Genomic DNA, 18,191 nt, shown 5'->3' with positions numbered 1-18,191 from the left:
TCGTTAAGACACGGTTCCCAGCAGATCACCGAAGTCAAGCATCACTGGCTACGGTCAGTGTGCGGGTGGGTAACCACTTGGATCAGTCTGCGTAGGGACCGAGGGTGTGCGGTATTGGTCCTCGTTAAACTGTGCTACCGTAAAGTGCTCGACTTCGCGCGCAGGTCGTCGGGCTACCGAAGCGGGGGTGCCATCCTCTCCGCAGAGGATCAAAATTGTGATGGCATGTCTTCGGATCATCCTCCGGGATGTTTCCCAGACCGTCGCCAATAGCCCATTGTGCAGCTCTAGTGCGACGTAAATTAACAACAACAACAACAACAACAACAAAAATCAGATTAGTTTAAAAGAAAAAAAAACCTCGAGATTTTATGATACATTTTGCTCCATCAGTGTTAGTAAACAAGTAATTTCTACAATATATAGCTCCTTAGGCTTAATCGCTCCTTAAGGTCAATCAAAAATGACTCAAGTAATAATTATTCGACTCCAATCCGATTCTAGTATCTATTTAACTCAAAGGAAGACATTTTTAACTCAATGCAAGTTCTAAAAAAGTTTCACTCCTTTTTCTTTTGAGAAAGAGAATTAACTCATTCGTTTTAAAAAAGCAAGTTACTAGTTAGTAAAATAAATTATTTGAAATACTAAGAAAAAAATGACAAATGTGTTACCAGGCTCGTACACAACACGAGATAACAAAATAAATATATGAAATTTGATATGAGAGTTATTAATTTCTTCGCAAAGTATTTTATTCAGAGGTCGACAATTAGAAATTAAAGATTTCAGAATTTTTGACAGTTTTGCTGGCATTTTAAAAGCGTCATCAGTTATTACCTGGGATTAAGTGGTGTTATTTATGAACTATATATTCGTTTGCATGCAGTGGTAGAGTTCGACTTTAAATTAAGTTTTCAAAACAAAGAATCACGCTTAAAAACATAAGTTTTCGTTTTCTATTTCACGACGAAAATTATGCAAAAATTTTAAAAAGTTGGCAGCCCTGTGAATTTCCTGATCCTAGATATCGACATTTTTAATAATGGTGCCCAACGCAAAGGAAACAACAAAGGTCATTTGTGTTAGTAACTCAGAAAAACTATTTTTAAGTGTAATGAGAAAAAATAGACGTAAAACCATTTAATTCCTTGATCTATAAAAAGTGCGTGTGCGTCTTTCACTAATTCACTAATTTTTACTAACCTTTATTTTACATATTTATAAAAAAAAATGCATTATTTGTTTTTTAATCTATTAATTTACCCTTAAAATTTTTTTTTGTATTGATTCTATATTTGCGTTGTCCTTTCTTTCTCCTCTTTTCACTGCCCATATTTCCACAATCAACGACTGACCACTAATCTAATTAACTATTTCTGTTTAATTAAACCTATTGAGTCAACAACTACTACATAAGTACTGAGGTGGCCTCGTTGGCCGGGTACTCGTAGGCACTATTTTTCAACTTCTGAAGTTTTTTCTTCGCAGTCACTATCAATAATAAATTGAAATAAATGTGCCAGTAAGAAATTGCGAATTCTTAAGTCTTCATTAATCACTATTCATCTTCATTAATCACAATCGATTTTCATTAATCACTACATTTTGCATTTTTAAACGCTTAACCACTATTTTAGGGGTTAAAATAATGTGAACATTTTATTTCACTCTAACTACAATACTTTTTTTATAAATATAATAATAGCGCAAAAAAGAGAGAAATATAATAAAATGTTTTACCTAGCATAACGCCTTAGAAATATCAAACCAAAATTCATCTTCTGGTCCGATACTCTCACAAGATTATAAGATAATAATGTAGCACTGTAATGGTAAAAAAAATAATAAAAACACATAAAAAAATCAATAAATTACAAGCTTATAGATATCTTTAGAATAAATGGATAATTTCTGTTGAGGTTGAGTTCGAGATTAGTTAGAAAGTTTTGAGTTTCCTGTGTTGGCAACATCTTTCTTGTTTTTATATTCTTTCTGTAGTAAATAAAGTTAAGTTTTCAGTTTGTTCTACGTGACTTTCAGTCTAATTTACTCTCAACGAATCCCAATATTTGGTGCCGAAACCCGGTTGAGTTCGAGATTAGTTAGATAGTTTTGAGTTTCCTGTGTTGGCAACATCTTTCTTGTTTTTATATTCTTTCTGAAGTAAATAAAGTTAAGTTTTCAGTTTGTTCTACGTGACTTTCAGTCTAATTTACTCTCAACAAATCCCAATAATTTCTTCCATTTACTACCCCTTTTTTTAAAAAAAAATTTCATTAGTAACATAAAGATTCTTCTCGTTAATGTAGCTTATTTAAAAAGAAAAATTTAAATTATTAGCAAATAAAAAACTGATGTAATATAATAATTAATAGCATGTTAAAGCAGATATACATTACAAAAGTAATTAATAGCTAATAAATGCAAAACAAAAGTAATAAATAGTATTAAATAACAAATGAAACTCTTATAATAATTGATAGCATATGAAAACTGACGAAAATAACAACAAATAAAAATTTATAGTAACTTACTTGCTTAAGTAAATTAATAACTTATTTACTTAATTAATAACTAAATAATAACTAACATACTTAAAAAAATTAATAGACAATAAAAACTGATATATTATACCTCATAAAGAAAAAGGTTTCCACAGCTACAACCCCACTCGGCACAATTTGCGCCAAAAATTTTGTTGTCAGATCAAAGTATGTTCTCAAACCACCTAAAAATATTAACAGCACAAACAACGTAAATGTTATTAATAACATTTTTGAAGATTAAGTGCAATACTCATTTGATAGTTTGTTCAGAAAAAACTCATTGTTTTCGTTATAAGTATTATTACTTCGCCAACTTTCGTGCTTTTTTGAGACAAAACTGATAATCAATGCTACAAATGTTTTTAATTAAACTCTATCATTCATTGATATAATGACGTTCTATTTCAAAAATTTCAATGAATTTTTATATTAAAGTTCTTTTTATCACATCTTTTTGCTTCGAAGTGTGTTTTGTTTCTTGGAAAGGCAATGTAAAATTATATTGTAATATGCTATAAAATCTAAAGCAATTATCGCAAATAACCATCTCAAAGGTCAAAGGTTCGAAATCCAGCAGTGGCAGATTTAATAGCCAGGATAAAGCTTTATGCCCAATTCCAAGAAGTCATGAGTTCATAGCCCGTCGGCCGAAAACTCCCCTTGTGCAAAATGATGACTGGTGCTCGATTCCTGGTGTAGCGATTCCTGGCAACTACTTTTAACGTTAGTCTAAATCTGTTAGATTCACAAAGTTCTCCGATTTTCCACAACAAATCCAGAGGTCGGAAGAAGCGCACTATAAGTAGTGAAACTACTGCAGTCGCTACGTTTTTTCGTAGTTTGTAGTGCAGTGTGCTACTTTATTGAAAAAGTAATGTAGTGAGTAATGCGATACAATTAATCAGTAGTTTGTAGCGATTCCTGGCAACTACTTTTAACGTTAGTCTAAATCTGTTAGATTCACAAAGTTCTCCGATTTTCCATAACAAATCCAGTTGTCGGAAAAAGCGCACTATAAGTAGTGAAACTACTGCAGTCGCTACGTTTTTTCATAGTTTGTAGTGTAGTGTGCTACTTTATTGAAAAAGTAGTGTAGTGAGTAATGCGATACAATTAATCAGTAGTTTGTAGCGATTCCTGGCAACTACTTTTAACGTTAGTCTAAATCTGTTAGATTCACAAAGTTCTCCAATTTTCTACAACAAATCCAGAGGTCGGAAGAGGCGCACTACAAGTAGTGAAACTACTGCAGTCGCTACGTTTTTTCGTAGTTTGTAGTGTAGTGTGCTACTTTATTGAAAAAGTAGTGTAGTGAGTAATGCGATACAATTAATCAGTAGTTTCTAGCGATTCCTGGCAACTACTTTTAACGTTAGTCTAAATCTGTTAGATTCACAAAGTTCTCCGATTTTCCATAACAAATCCAGTTGTCGGAAAAAGCGCACTATAAGTAGTGAAACTACTGCAGTCGCTACGTTTTTTCGTAGTTTGTAGTGTAGTGTGCTACTTTATTGAAAAAGTAGTGTAGTGAGTAATGCGATACAATTAATCAGTAGTTTGTAGCGATTCCTGGCAACTACTTTTAACGTTAGTTTAGAAAAGAAACACGGCTCCAACACAACTTTATTTTTCGATTTTGATGGGCATGAATCTTTGCGGGTCCAACAATGGATGCTATGAAAATGACCCTGCGGCTGCAGTTGAGCATTAACAGAAATTACGTATTTCAAATCGCGTGTAGCTAACATTTAAACTAGCCATTGCGAAAAATAGATAATTTATCACTTTGGTTACACTTTCACACGCCAATGCACACTGGTGAAACATTGATGTTTTTTCAAAGTATGGGAACGTATTTTCGATGTATTTAATTTCTTAGAGGAAATTAAAGAGTAATAAACAATTAAAAAAATTGCAAATGTTTGATAATTTCGCTTTTCTTAAATTAAAAATTCGCTTTCGAAAAAGGCATAAAAAGTTGAAGGTTAAGTGAACAAATGAGAAAAAAAGGTGCTTTGGAATAACAAACTGGCTCATGTGTACTTGAATAAACATTTCTTAATTATTCCCTTATATTTAATGTAAGCCAATTTCGTATTCAAAACCATTTTGAACATATGTGTAAATATAGTTTTCCAGTAAAAGTTCGCCTCCTTAAAGTAGTGAATAGTAACTAATTTCATAGTAGTTTGTATTCACTGTATTTAAAAAAAAATATTTTTTGTAGTTGTTAATTACATTTGGAATAAAGCAGTTGTAGTAAATAGTAAAAATTATGTAGTTTTCCGACCACTGAACAAATTAATAGCACTGTTGAAATTGGAGCGGAGATTGAAATGTTTTCTGGTTCAGGTTGAAATTCCGATCTGTGGCTGGATGGTGTGCGAATTTGCCCTCCCTGTAATACGGTATGTGACTTTAGAATGTTGTCACCGGATCATCTTCAGGGATGTTTAGACAGTCGCCAATAGCAAATTGTGCAGTTCTAGTGACATAAATAAAAGCACTGTACCGTATCACGCATGACCAATTAGGAGCTATTTTATCCGCGATGATTTACTAACAGTGAAAATGTAACAGAAAAAATCGTCATGTTCAACCACTTGAGCGACAAATTTCTTTGGTTATCATGAGCAGAAAAGGTAAAAAGTTTATTGTCACCCTTTTGACTTTATTCTCGACCGTGTTTCGTATTCTTAACGGGAGAGAGCAGTATTTGCAGACGATCAGAAATTCACGCAATAACAGGATGTTAGAATAACAGGTGCCCTATTCCCTAGTATAAACATTCTATTTTTATCACTTGAAATGAGGATGAGGTGAGTTTTGTTGACCACGTGATAAAAAACTTTTGCCAGAAATAATTATTCATGTTCATTACCTTGTTATTTCAGTGCTTTATTGCCAACGTGAAAAAAAAATTGCAATTTATAATTTACTTTCATACGTCATTGCTGCTAACTACTACGTTTTTCGTAAAATATTTTTAGAGTGGTAGAGCTGAAACAAAATGGCGTTTCTTATTAACTTTCGAATCATTTCACTGTAATGATATGGATAAATATTTGAAATTAAGCATACAAAACAGCGATTAATACATTGAAATGTAAACTTAGCTTCCGCTCGAAGAAACTTCTCCAAAAAGCTTTAAAAGTTGGCAACTCTGAGAAATATAAATATCTTTAATTACTCTCGACCCCATACTTCAGTTGTCTTTGGCAAATATTATTAAATGAAGAGGCAGTGCCGCAAGGCAGGTACCTCGTTCAGTACTTTCACATTAAAGCATATGTAAGTATCTTATGCACACACAAAAAACTATTATTTCGAAATACATGCATTGAAACTATAATGTTGAAGAGAAGAAATTTAGATTCAAATTTTCTATGACTGATCAAGTGAAATAAGAATGAATTCAGATTTCGAATGTAAACTATTACAATGCAATAATTTCTTTATCTTTAAAAAAGATCTAAAGTAAAATAAAAAGTTTTTTGTCCTAATAATTAAGTAGCAATTCAATAGTTAGATGGCATTATAAAATATATTTTCAAGAACTGTATCGTAATTACATTTGTACGGCATTTTTTTAAAGTAATATATGACTTTTTTAGGTACCATTGTTTGCTATTTGTTTCTTCATTGTTTGTGACTTGAACTTTAAATCTTAATTAGTTTATTTTTACTAATGACTTGGAACAAAATTTTTTTTCTAAGTTTATCTATACTCAGGGCCGAATTAAACGTAAGCGGGGCCCTAGACCATTCAAATTTTTGGGGCCCTTAGACTAAATTTTTTTTTTATTTATTCAAATATAAAAGTATTTATATATCTTTTCATTTAAGAAAGCAAATTTAAAATTAAAATAAATAATAATAAATTAAATTACATTTTATTTTGTTAAATTAGAACTAAAAAATTATTGTATTTTATTAATATATATTTGAAATTGATTTTTTTTTTAAAAAAATCATTGCTTTTCTTAATTTTTTAAAATTTATTTTCAAAAAAATTTTTTTAAAGGGATCCCTAATCATTGGGGGCCCCAGGCCATGGTCTAATCTGGCCTAACAGATAATCCAGCCCTGTATATACTTTAACGTTTATGATTTAACATCGTTCAGAGAAAAAGATGTGAAATACAGTATTTGTAAGCATCATATATGTGTAATTATCAATAACATTAGAAAGACTTGGAACACTATATTGATAAGCCACGGTTTAAAATTGTTTAAGGGAAAATTTTTTTCCTTAAATACCCCAATTACCAGACAGGCAATATAATGTTTCTATGCATTGTAGTGTTATCCATCTAAATTACGGAAAATTGAAAAGTATCTATCTGGAAACATTGTTAAAGAACAATTCGATGTAAGAAGGTCACCTTTGAAAAAAAAATGTGGCTTATCAGTATTCTGCTCCAAGGCCTTTAATGCTACATAGTTTTGCTTATTTCCATACCAAATGCTTCGACATGATCAACATGTCCAACATGAGTCATGATCAACCAAATCATTGTTATCACTCGTAAGCCATAGAACACTCTAATGGAATCAGGACTATCATCATTCTTGACTAATCTTTGTGCATTTATAAAAAATGAAAAGGATAGAAATGGACCTGTAAAAGAGATCATTATAATCGTAATAAATTTAATCAAAATAAAGATTACAACAACAGTAGATTAATAATAACACATTGGTATTCAAAAGGAATAATTTTAATTATCAAAGATACCAACTTGCTCCGGAATCAACAAAATACTTTAAAAAACTGTAGAGTTAATACTAAAGTAACTAAAATGTGCATATTTTCGGTTAATTTTCTCTAACTTTTTAAATGACTGAACACGACTTAATTGCGGAAACTAAGTAATAATGCTTACGAGTATCCAGCTAATGAGGCCACCTCAGTAGTTATATGGTAGTTGCTGACTCTATAGGTTTAATTAAACAGAAGTAAATGGTTAGATGAGGGGTTATGACCTAACTGTAACAAAGTAGCGTATGACACAAGTTTTTGAATTATTAAGAAGTAGCGGTACATAAAAAACCAATAAATCGAAATTGCTACCACTCGAAAAATATTTTTCTGTTGTCCGGAGCAAGATAGCATCTTTGAATTATACTTGATATTTTTATAAGGATTGACAAATTTCGGAGAATGTAAAGAAATGCCAACTGCTCCTCTATGAATACAAAATTTTATCAAGTAGAAGACGTTTAAAACCTTAAGTATGCCAGAACACTGATTTTGCCAACAAATTAACTGAATCAACGCCTCCTACAACTGAAAGCCTCCACGCGGTTTTTTATAAGTAGTCCGATCAGATCATTATGAAGCTAAACCAGTTAACGAAAGAGCCCTTTAATGGATAATCTAGTAAAAATAAGAAAGTAGTAGCAAATATATGCCTAAAAAATTTTTTAACTTATAAATATTATTAGTTTTTCTTACTTATTTGTCTACCACTACAGATTCAATTCTCAAATATATATGATAATTCCTCTCAGTCAATTTTAATATAGCTATATTTCTAATGTTATTTAAAAATGTCAATTTGTCATATTGAATTTTTATTATTACCTCAAGCAAACGGCTTAATTTTTTATGGCTACCACAATGTTTTGACAAATCAATGTATTTTACCTTACTGTATGTAATTTAATGAAGAATGAGATAGAAGGTGCCCAGTTTATTTAAATAAAGCAAGCAAATTTTAATATAGAATTTGGTTTCATGCGCTCAAACTGCTCACTTTTTAAACAGTCTGCGCAGACTACTTATAAGAAACCATGTGGAGGCTTTCTGATGTAGGAGGTGATGACAGAACTGATCTGTATTAGAAACATCTGGGCACCTGAGGCCGCTTAAATAATTCATATTTAAATCAAAAAGGTTTTATGTAACCACCTTCAATAGTAAATTTTAAAAAAAATATGCTAAAAATCTTTACTAATTTTAATCTCTTAGAATACATTTTTGGTTTTTATCAATCACCCCTTTTTACGTTAGAACACATTCTTTGGACTACGAACATAAGTTTTCCTCGCAATGAAAAGTTGACGTCTCTGTATGAAGTATATATATATATATAACACTAAGTCACGAAAAGAAAATTACATACAGCAGGGAGGCCACAATTCCTATCTACCAAAATATATTTGCAATTTAAATGAGACAGACATGTAACCCCTAATACATTTTAAAAATAGCAAAACTGTTTCCATCGTTTTAAGTTTTTCGACTTTTCCACCCTGTTTAGTTAAAAGAGCTCCAAGTAATCAGAGATGTCAACTGCTCCAAATACGACAAAATATTTTAAAATTTAAATTTTTATTTCTTTTTATACCTAAAATGTGTTGACTTTCGGTCAATTTTGCCAACTCTTTAAATGACTCAACTCAGCTCTGTAACAAAGCGGCTTATCACTTAATCCTTTGATTATTTAGAAGTTACTAAACCAAGAATCGTACATAAAAATTTACCACTCAAAAATATTCATTCACTGTCCAGAGCAAGCTGGCATCTGTGCAGTAATCCACCAAAAACATTCAAATAGTAGTAAACTACCAATCAAAGCAAATAAAACATTATTTCATTAACCCTATTTTTTTTATATTTATATTCTCTGATAGCAATCACTTAATTTTAAATGTACCACATCACTACGCATATGTTTGGTGTTTAAAGATAAGTGTGTAGATCAGAAATATTTGATGATATATAAAACAAGAGCATGCTTTGTATTACAAATTTTGCAACAGCTTAAATAATTTCGGCAAACCTCTTTGGTCCTGAGTTTAATGTCAATGTTTAATTCATTTTTCGTTTCACTTTTTCTAAAAAAAGATGTCAGTGACTACAAGATGATAGGAAAGGAAAATATATAAATATTTGAACGGAGTAAAAATGCAAGAGTGTTGGTGAAGTTGTTAGGTAAAGAATGGAACAAAACGAGCTGCGGGATAAAGAAATACATACTTAGTCCTTCCTCTCGTTCGGAAATATCGGAAGTTACTCGTTGGTAGAAATCTACAATCGTGGCTACCAACACAACAAGAACCAAGGAAATCAGCAATAACCTACCATATAGAAAAGAAACATATCAAATCCATTGGCAAATCTGCCAACTCTTCTCGAGAATTTCACATTTAGTAATAAATAGATTTTTATAATGCAATTAAAGTCGAAATATTTTTTTTAAAATTCGACACAGATTAAGTTATAACTAGCATTTGTAACGATGATTAAGTTATTTAATTGTAGCGCTGGTCAAAATCGTATCAAATTCAATTATCAATATTTAAAATGATTTATAAATTTGATTACCATTTAAATATAATTTGAAATGCTATGGAAAGGATGACAGCATTATATAAGGCATTGTGATTCTTAAATAAGAAGACTTTTTAATCCATATCATTGGATCGTCCGATAAGTTCGTACCGACTTTTGATAGACGGAGTTCCCAAAAATATTCAAATTGTGCTAAATTTATATTGTAAAATATATTTCATGATTTTATAAATAAAACATTGCATTTTTTTGATCACCACAAAGATTTAGAAACTTAATAAAGACATGATATCCCTTTTCCCAATAGGTAACACTCGATTTTTTTTTTGAAAACCATGTGTAAAATAATCACTGGAAATATAAAAATATGCTAAGTGTATGATAATGACGAAAGCGGAAAAAAGATAACTAAATATGCATTTATGCTGTCATCAATATCCATATTTTCACCAAATGAAGTAATTGCTATTGATTAATAATTTTATCTTCTTTTCTCGAACACATGTCTCTTTAAATAAGTGTAAGGAATTGTAATCTTTTGGTGTCAACTCACCCTAACAAAATATCAAGAAACGTCACTTCCAATGGATCTAGTTTCGTTTCACAGTTCTTGATATTAGTGTTGAATTGAAGACCTGCAAGCTGAATGGCTAAAAAATAAAAAAAAAATCAATATTTCCAGGGCTTGCAACTTTCTTTGTGGAAAAGTTTATCTTTTAATGCATGATTTTTTGTTTAGCAAATTTGATTTGAAGTTATTTTTCACATCTTTATAAGTGAATGCTGCAAACATCTCTGCGTTCAAGTTCATTCGGGCTGTGGCTTTTGAAATGTTGGCAAAATTAACTAAAATTTTAAAAGTTTTAGTGTTTACTTGTTGACTCAAAATATTTTGAAAAATGCGGAGTAGTTGTCAAATCTCTTCTTCGCATTTGATAGATTTAAAAGGACCAAATAAACTAAACTAAGTTTTTATAGTAAACGTTTTGATAAACATCTCTCCTAAGTTATCCATCATATCTCATATGTGGTGGTTATCTTAGCATCAGCCCCGATAGAGGCTCTAACTAATTCATCTGAGTGGGAATAAATAATAAATCGCCGAAGCGCAACTGAAAGGTGAAAGTTGGGGTTCAGTAACATTTACTGAAAGAAAATTAAAATGAACTAGCGAGATTAAACAAACAAATTTAAGAAAGAGAAGGGGTTTTTGTGGCAGACTACCTCGCCTCCCCTGGAGATGTCTCCTAAGTTATACATAAAAGAATTGACCACATCATCCTATCAAAAATTAAGGAGTGGTAGCCAAATTGTGCTTAACCCTTTAAGTAACTGAGAAAACGGGACTGAACATTAAACGAGATGAGCCAGTTGTATGAAATGATGTTTTTTTTTTTTGCGAATCATATGCTATTTTCATAACTGCTGTGAGTTTATTTGCAACAGCTACTCATGACTGTTATGTCACCTGTGCACTCTATGCTTATTTTGAAAATGGCGCAAAGCATCAACAGGAGCAAGTCACAATTTCGGAAAAATGAAAAGCACTGTGGTTTAATTTTTTAACTTTTACAAATTTTTCTCCATTGCTGCATTATCTGGATAAGGAGGGTAAAAATTGGGGGATTAGGTTTTATATTTTAGTACAAATAAAATTCCAATAATCTAACAGTTTTTTTTAGTAACTATTAGACTGTCATACATAATTAAGGAAATACCTAAATATATTTTTTGGTAATAAGAGCATCAGAAAACAAAATACACACCGGTGTCCCCATAGTACACCGGAATCCCATTAGCGTCCAAGGATTAAAGCAATTGTAAAACAATTATAAAATGCAGCAAATAGCAACAATTATTTCCTTTTCAAACTTGCCACTACTGAAACCACAGCAATCAACTTTTATGCTGTATGTTAGAATTTTTTCTCAGTGCAAATGTGAGATAGCAGCAAAATTTGTCACAGATATTTCTGCGATTTCTTTCCGTCCCTCCAACATGATTAACAGATATCCTGAATTATCCTATTTAAAACATTAGCATGTCGCGGTGGTACAAATCATTTCAAACTACATTTATCGAGGCCATCTAAAAAAAAATTTAAATAAATAAAGCAATTTTTCGATTAGTGAGAATCAATTATAACCTTTGCTTTAATGTCTAAAGATGAGACTTAATTAACCGGGTAACAGAGGCTTAACTGAGACCTTACCGGGAAATGTTAAATTCGAATGCATGAATGTTTTTCTTTTCTAAAGGGAATAATATGTTACAAAGACGACAAACATTTATTTTTTGTTTAAATTAACCGACACTTTTTGCATTTGTTCCCGGTCGTTTGAACTTGTTAGCTTTTGTTTAGTTTTTAATAGTTTAAAGTATACTTTACCTTTTCTTGCAATAAGTCTAGCGTCTTCGTCTGTACATGTTGAAGGAATACAAATAGATGTCCGAGGATGGAGCATGTATAGCTTCTCTCCAAATTTTAAAAATTCATTCGCAATCTAGAATTGTTGTCAAAAAAATAAAGAAAATTACGTTTCAATAAATTTATTTTATATATATATATATATATATATATATATATATATATATAAAGTTAAGTGCCGCTGCCCTGTATACCCTACACTTATGTTTCTTAAGGCTCAGTGCCACCTCCCGGTGTAATACATTTGCCCGGTACTCCGAACATTGATATTTCTTCTAATCTATCCTCAGCATATATTAAAATATCGAATAATTATATCAACGAAGTAATTAGTATCAAATCGGATATGACAAATATTTCAGACATTCACTAAAGCGAATGTGTGATTGTTGACATTTACCGGTGAATGTCGACATTTTCTTGATTTCAGTCATTCACGAAAACGTATGCACTATAAAACTTGTACGGTTTTCGATCTTAAATTAAAGCGATTTTTGGAAGTTTGCAAAATTAGAACTATTACGAGGCTAAATAAATTGGACTGATTTCTCTTAACTTTCGTGAAATTCCTGAATAGGATTGATTTTCATGAAGTTGGGGCTGATTGGTTGACAGTAGAATAGATCCAAATTACATGTAGTTATCCACAGCGATACCAAGTCTTCCGGATATCACCAAACATTTTAAACAACGGTAGAGAACTGCAAACTAAAATCTGCAGATTTTCTGCTAATTTTGGTATTTTTTTAAAAAATTTAACACGGCGGCATATTACATAAGTCTTTGAATTATTTAGAAGTAGTAGTGAGTAAAAACACTATAAATCGAATTTATTAAACCAAGAATAAAATATTGAATGACTGCCACTTGAAAATATTTATCCGCTGTCTGGAGCAGGTTGGTATAGCTGTATTTAGTTACGCCGAATGATTATCCTGCATGGCAGCGGGCTCTACAGATTTACTAGATAATTTGCAAATTAATTTTCATCTCCTTTAATTAAGCAATCCTAAAATATAACTGATGGGTGAAACAGAAAAATCCCTTTTAACTATGAAACACAATAACTACTATTTGTTACAGATTTTTAACAAAATTTGTGTTGCTATATTTTCTCATTAGCTAGTTCATTATCTGCAGATATGCAAAAGAAGAGTTATAATTTTCAAAACGTTGTTCTTTACTTAAAAGAATTTTGAAAAATGAAGAATGTCATTATTTAAATTACTCCATTAATTTACAAGAGTTTCAACAAAATAATCTTTTAACAAGAATAACAATTTTTTTAACAAAATTTTTTTAATGTAATATTAAATCATTATATGTTACATTATATCTAATTTTTTAGTATAATAATCTCTGGCTGACTGTGTTATGCTCGCTCGCAGACATATTTCAATTCATGAAAATTGGACTGCAGGTTGATACTGTAAATTTTGATACTCGTTAGTAGCAATAATACAATTAGCTTCTTTTAACAGGATTACTTTTTTTTAAAAAAATGTTTAGAGCATAAATGTTCACACACAAAATAATAACACATGAAAAATATCATAACCTAATTATAAGCACTAACACCATAACTTAACCATGAAAAAGCTCCATGCTAACATAGAGAAATAAATAGATAATTATGAAACTTTTGATAAACGAAGCAATGCCCTCAAAACTATCAATCGTATAGATTCTTCTTCTTTATAAGTATTACTGCCTAATATAGGCCAGAGCCTTTCTAATTCAGTTGGTTTTATCACTTTAAGTATAAGCTAGTTAGTAAGGTGCTTAGATAGAGATAGGGATAGAATTAAATATGCTGATTAAGTCGAAGATACAATAATTTCAATTACTAAATCAGACACAAAAACTTAATTTTTTTCTGAAAAAGCATTCTGATTCGGTTAAAGCAATGTCGAAAAAATGCTTGTAACAGTTTGTTAGGAAGAATGATAATATGAATGCGATCTTTGGAATGACCGTATTCCTCCAACTAATTGTACGTTTGGGATTATTTTTGAACACAGTTATACTTAGATTTAAAACAGTTTCATAAAAAATTTATTTTTTTAATATTATTTTAATGCTCATTTTAAATACGATAATAAAATTTAGAATTGTAAGGTATTAATCTACATTATGTTTTTCAGCGCAATTCTATATGATTAAAGTTTAAAGCTAAAATTTCAACAATAATTTAATAGTTTCTGAAAAAAAGCATTTCAATAACTATAGTCTTTGCAGGTTTTCATTTTAATAAAAAAAACATGAACAGGAATATTTTTTGAAAAAAGTACTATTAAGTTTTCGTGTACACTAATTAATAATCATGTTTGCAATGCTTCTCTTGAACCATCAAGACTTTCTATTAGTAAATCTGGTCCGAGGATTTTAGTCGAGAATTATTTACTTTTATATCGTATTTCATTTTGCCTTCTTTCTATACAAACAACAGAGTGTTACATTTCAAAGTCGTTTTTTATGGTTTAAACTGTCGGTTTTCAAGATTTAATTGTGCGTTTAAGCATTACCTCCTAGAAGAGACAAGGCCTCATCGCGGATTACCATAAACAAGATATTTTGATCCTTAATAGTCCAAACCTAATGACATCTTTTGCATGAACCCCCACTGCGTAGCTTAGTTGTCCGAGCGTAGTGACATCTCTCTTATTTTGCTTCCACTGCACAGTTTATATTCGTTACGTTGGACAACTGAATTGATTTGTGCTGAGGTCTTCTCACTTCTATGAGGTGCTGGCTTACGAAGAAAAATATTTGTATAGATCAATAATAATTTATAATAAGGACTTACTGAGTCATTATGTGAGAGATTAAAAGCTTTAATAACATCCTGTTTCCAAAGATGAAAGTAACGCTGTTCTGGAAGAGGTATTTCGAAGTCTACAAGGCAGTATTTTCCAATGAATAAGTCAGGGGCAGTTGCATTCAAACAGGTCTGATAGTCACCCAATGAGCTCACGGTTCCCATGACCATTCCAGTAGGTATTTTCCCGAATGAATCCACCACTGTCAGAAAATATAGCAGTAAGAAACTGTTAGACAATCAATATCCACTCCTTCCGAAATCAGTTGCTACATTCAGATCGAAAATTTTTTTTCCCAAACCAATTGCTACATTTAAAGGGGAGACATAAATAACTTTCAATGCCGTTTAGTAGATCGACATTATTAAAATATTGCTGTTAATAAATTCACGATTCATCATCTAGAACAGGGGTGGGCAAACTTTTTTGACCGAGGGCGAAAAAACGAAGAAAAAAAGTTTGGTGGCCAAGTAAAAACTTCTAAAATAGAAAAACGATATGCAAGTTTTAATTTAAATATTTAATGAGATAAATGAAATTGCGATTTCATTTTTAAAAGTTTTTTATATTGAGGTTCCAAGTGAGATGTACTTATTTTAATACTCAAGGTTAAATGTTTGCCTGTTAGTCTACTTCTGAAATGATTTTTTCAAAGGTTTATGGTTAAAAACACTTGTTCACATATATAAGATGAAGCAAACACAGCACTGATTTTCTGGGCATAAAATATAAAATTTGGGAAACTGGCTTTTAGTAATGATTTGTAACACTCTAACTTCGGCATATTTAGAAACAACTGCTTCAGATGGATGGCGCCAATCTACGGCTATTCTATAAAAAACGTTTGCTTTCAACATTTTACCAATTGAAGCTACCTATTTCCATCAATTTATGTTTTGTAGAACAAAAATAGAGAAAGTAAAAAGATCATCAATACTTTGTTAAAGAAGTAAGAACAAAAATAGCTTTAAACAAAGTAGACAAGAAAATGGATGTATATTGTTAATATTCGTCACGGATTGACAAGTTAAAATTCTATCCCAGGGCCGAATAAAACCTTCAGCGGGCCACAGTTGACCCGCTGGCCGCAGTTTGCCCATCCCTGATCTAGAAGATAGTTTTATGCGATTACTGGTGAAAAGGGCCTTATAAAATAGAGCGTGGCCAATAAGTGTGAGAACCCTGTATTTTTTAAATTAATTTGGTACTGATTTAATTTGGAAAGGAGGGAATGCTTGGTAAGTAAATGTTGTTGAATAATAGCATAGCACCCTAAAAACTCCGAAAAATGTTCGAATAAAATCATCAATATCAATAAAAAAAGTATTAAAATGTAGCAACTAATTTGAGACTGAGGTAAAACAACATTTTTGATATTAATTTATCATACTTTCTATATCAATTTATCATTACACTAAAATATTATAATATTGATATAATTGTAATACATTTTTTATTCTGAAATATCATATTTTTTATAATTAATATAATACGTTTTGGATAATTTTATATCATATTTATGATACTGAATATTTAAATATAACATAATTTGGATAAGAAAAAAAATATTACTTAAATTGATATCTCATATATTTGAAATCCATATGTTGCACTTACGGTGATGAAATATTATAATTTACGTGTAACATTACTTGAGTAAGAAAAAAGAAAATTACTTAAATTGATGTCTCATATATTTGAAATCGATATGTTATATTTATGGTGCATTTGTATCATGATTTAAAAGTTTAGCATAATTTGTAAAAAAAAATACTGAAATTTTTTAATATTTATGAATATTAATATATCAAACAAATTTTTGAAATTGACATATATATTTTATGTTCATTTGTCATATTTTTAACTAAGATTTTATACATACCTACATTTGATATTTCATACAATGACACTAAAATATCATAATTTAAATATAGTATAATTTAGATAAAAATGTAGAAAATTTTATATATTGATGTGTCATGTGTATTTGATATTAATGACTCAAATTTTTAATATTGAAACTAATGCTTCATGACACGAATTTTTTTTTTTATATTGATGTGTCATATGTATTTGATATTAATGACTCATATTTTTAATATTGAAACTAATGCTTCATGACACGAATTTTTATTATTGTTGTTACAACAATTCCAAGACCGACTATCAGGCTAAAATTCAACAAAAAATTTGGCTGAACTGTTTTGTTATAAAATTAAGCAAGGAGTAAGACAGCGATGATGTTTTTAAATCACCGCGTATATTTTCTAAATGAGATGCATTATATATTGTGATCAAATTTAAGTGAAAACGAAAGTACTACTAAGTACTAAAGCTCAATTATTGGTTGCTCTACTATTGATAAAAGAATCAATTATTTCATTCTTGAAATTGATTTCTGGAAAATAAGACGTTTATGTTAACCATAATATATTAATAATTTAAATATCCTTAATTACAATTGCAATTTTGAATCTGAGATATTTTAGAGTAAAGTGCTAGACCAAAGTTTCTTAAAATTTTTGGTGTGGCGACCTCATAATATTTACGAACATTTCGTGTGACCTCATAAGAATTGCGTGAATCCGATACATGCGTTAGTAAAAATACCAATGTTTGTTCTTCGATTTGACAAAAGCTTATAAGCGGTGCTTACGTAATTGAGCTCACAAACCTGCTGTCGTATGTATACTAATAAATAAAATTACTATTTTCGCGTTCTAGAAGAGGTTAGCCGATACATTTAATTGGATATTAATGAAATTAGCTCAAAGCATAAAGTGGTCGCCAACACTAGAAAATATTAACTCGCTTTAAACGTATACCATTTAACTTATTTTAATTTTCAAAAATTGTGCATTTACGATGTTTTTTTTTATTTTTGGTTTAAAACTTCTAACACAACATAATCGTTCGAAAGTGATTTTTTTAAGATATGAAATAATTTAAATAATTTTTAAATAAATTCAGTTAAATCTTTTAAATATTTTTTAAACAATTTAAATTGAATCTTTTAAATAAATTCAATTAAATCTTTTAAATAATTTTTAAACAAATACAGTTTCTTGGAGGGTTTTAATTTTTTGCAAACAAAA

At 30.3% G+C, this 18,191-nt stretch overlaps 1 protein-coding gene across 1 annotated transcript in view; it reads right to left on the bottom strand.

The window, feature by feature from the left end:
- LOC107445366 (nose resistant to fluoxetine protein 6) overlaps positions 1 to 18,191 on the bottom strand; it is a 61,612-nt gene that overhangs the window by 36,071 nt on the left and 7,350 nt on the right. The window contains exons 3-9 of the mRNA XM_016059746.4: positions 15,084 to 15,298; positions 12,239 to 12,353; positions 10,403 to 10,499; positions 9,535 to 9,635; positions 7,012 to 7,170; positions 2,638 to 2,731; positions 1,744 to 1,827 (exon numbers count right to left, since the gene is read on the bottom strand). Of these exons, the coding sequence (XP_015915232.3) occupies positions 1,744 to 1,827; positions 2,638 to 2,731; positions 7,012 to 7,170; positions 9,535 to 9,635; positions 10,403 to 10,499; positions 12,239 to 12,353; positions 15,084 to 15,298 (865 nt within the window). The remainder of the gene's footprint in view (positions 1 to 1,743; positions 1,828 to 2,637; positions 2,732 to 7,011; positions 7,171 to 9,534; positions 9,636 to 10,402; positions 10,500 to 12,238; positions 12,354 to 15,083; positions 15,299 to 18,191) is intronic.

Source organism: Parasteatoda tepidariorum, chromosome 3 (assembly GCF_982258835.1).
Source record: "Parasteatoda tepidariorum strain Cologne lab strain chromosome 3, Ptep-v5.0, whole genome shotgun sequence".
Taxonomy (NCBI): domain Eukaryota; kingdom Metazoa; phylum Arthropoda; class Arachnida; order Araneae; family Theridiidae; genus Parasteatoda; species Parasteatoda tepidariorum.
Note: the sequence above shows the minus strand (reverse complement) of the source record. Positions and strands in the feature narration are given on the sequence as shown.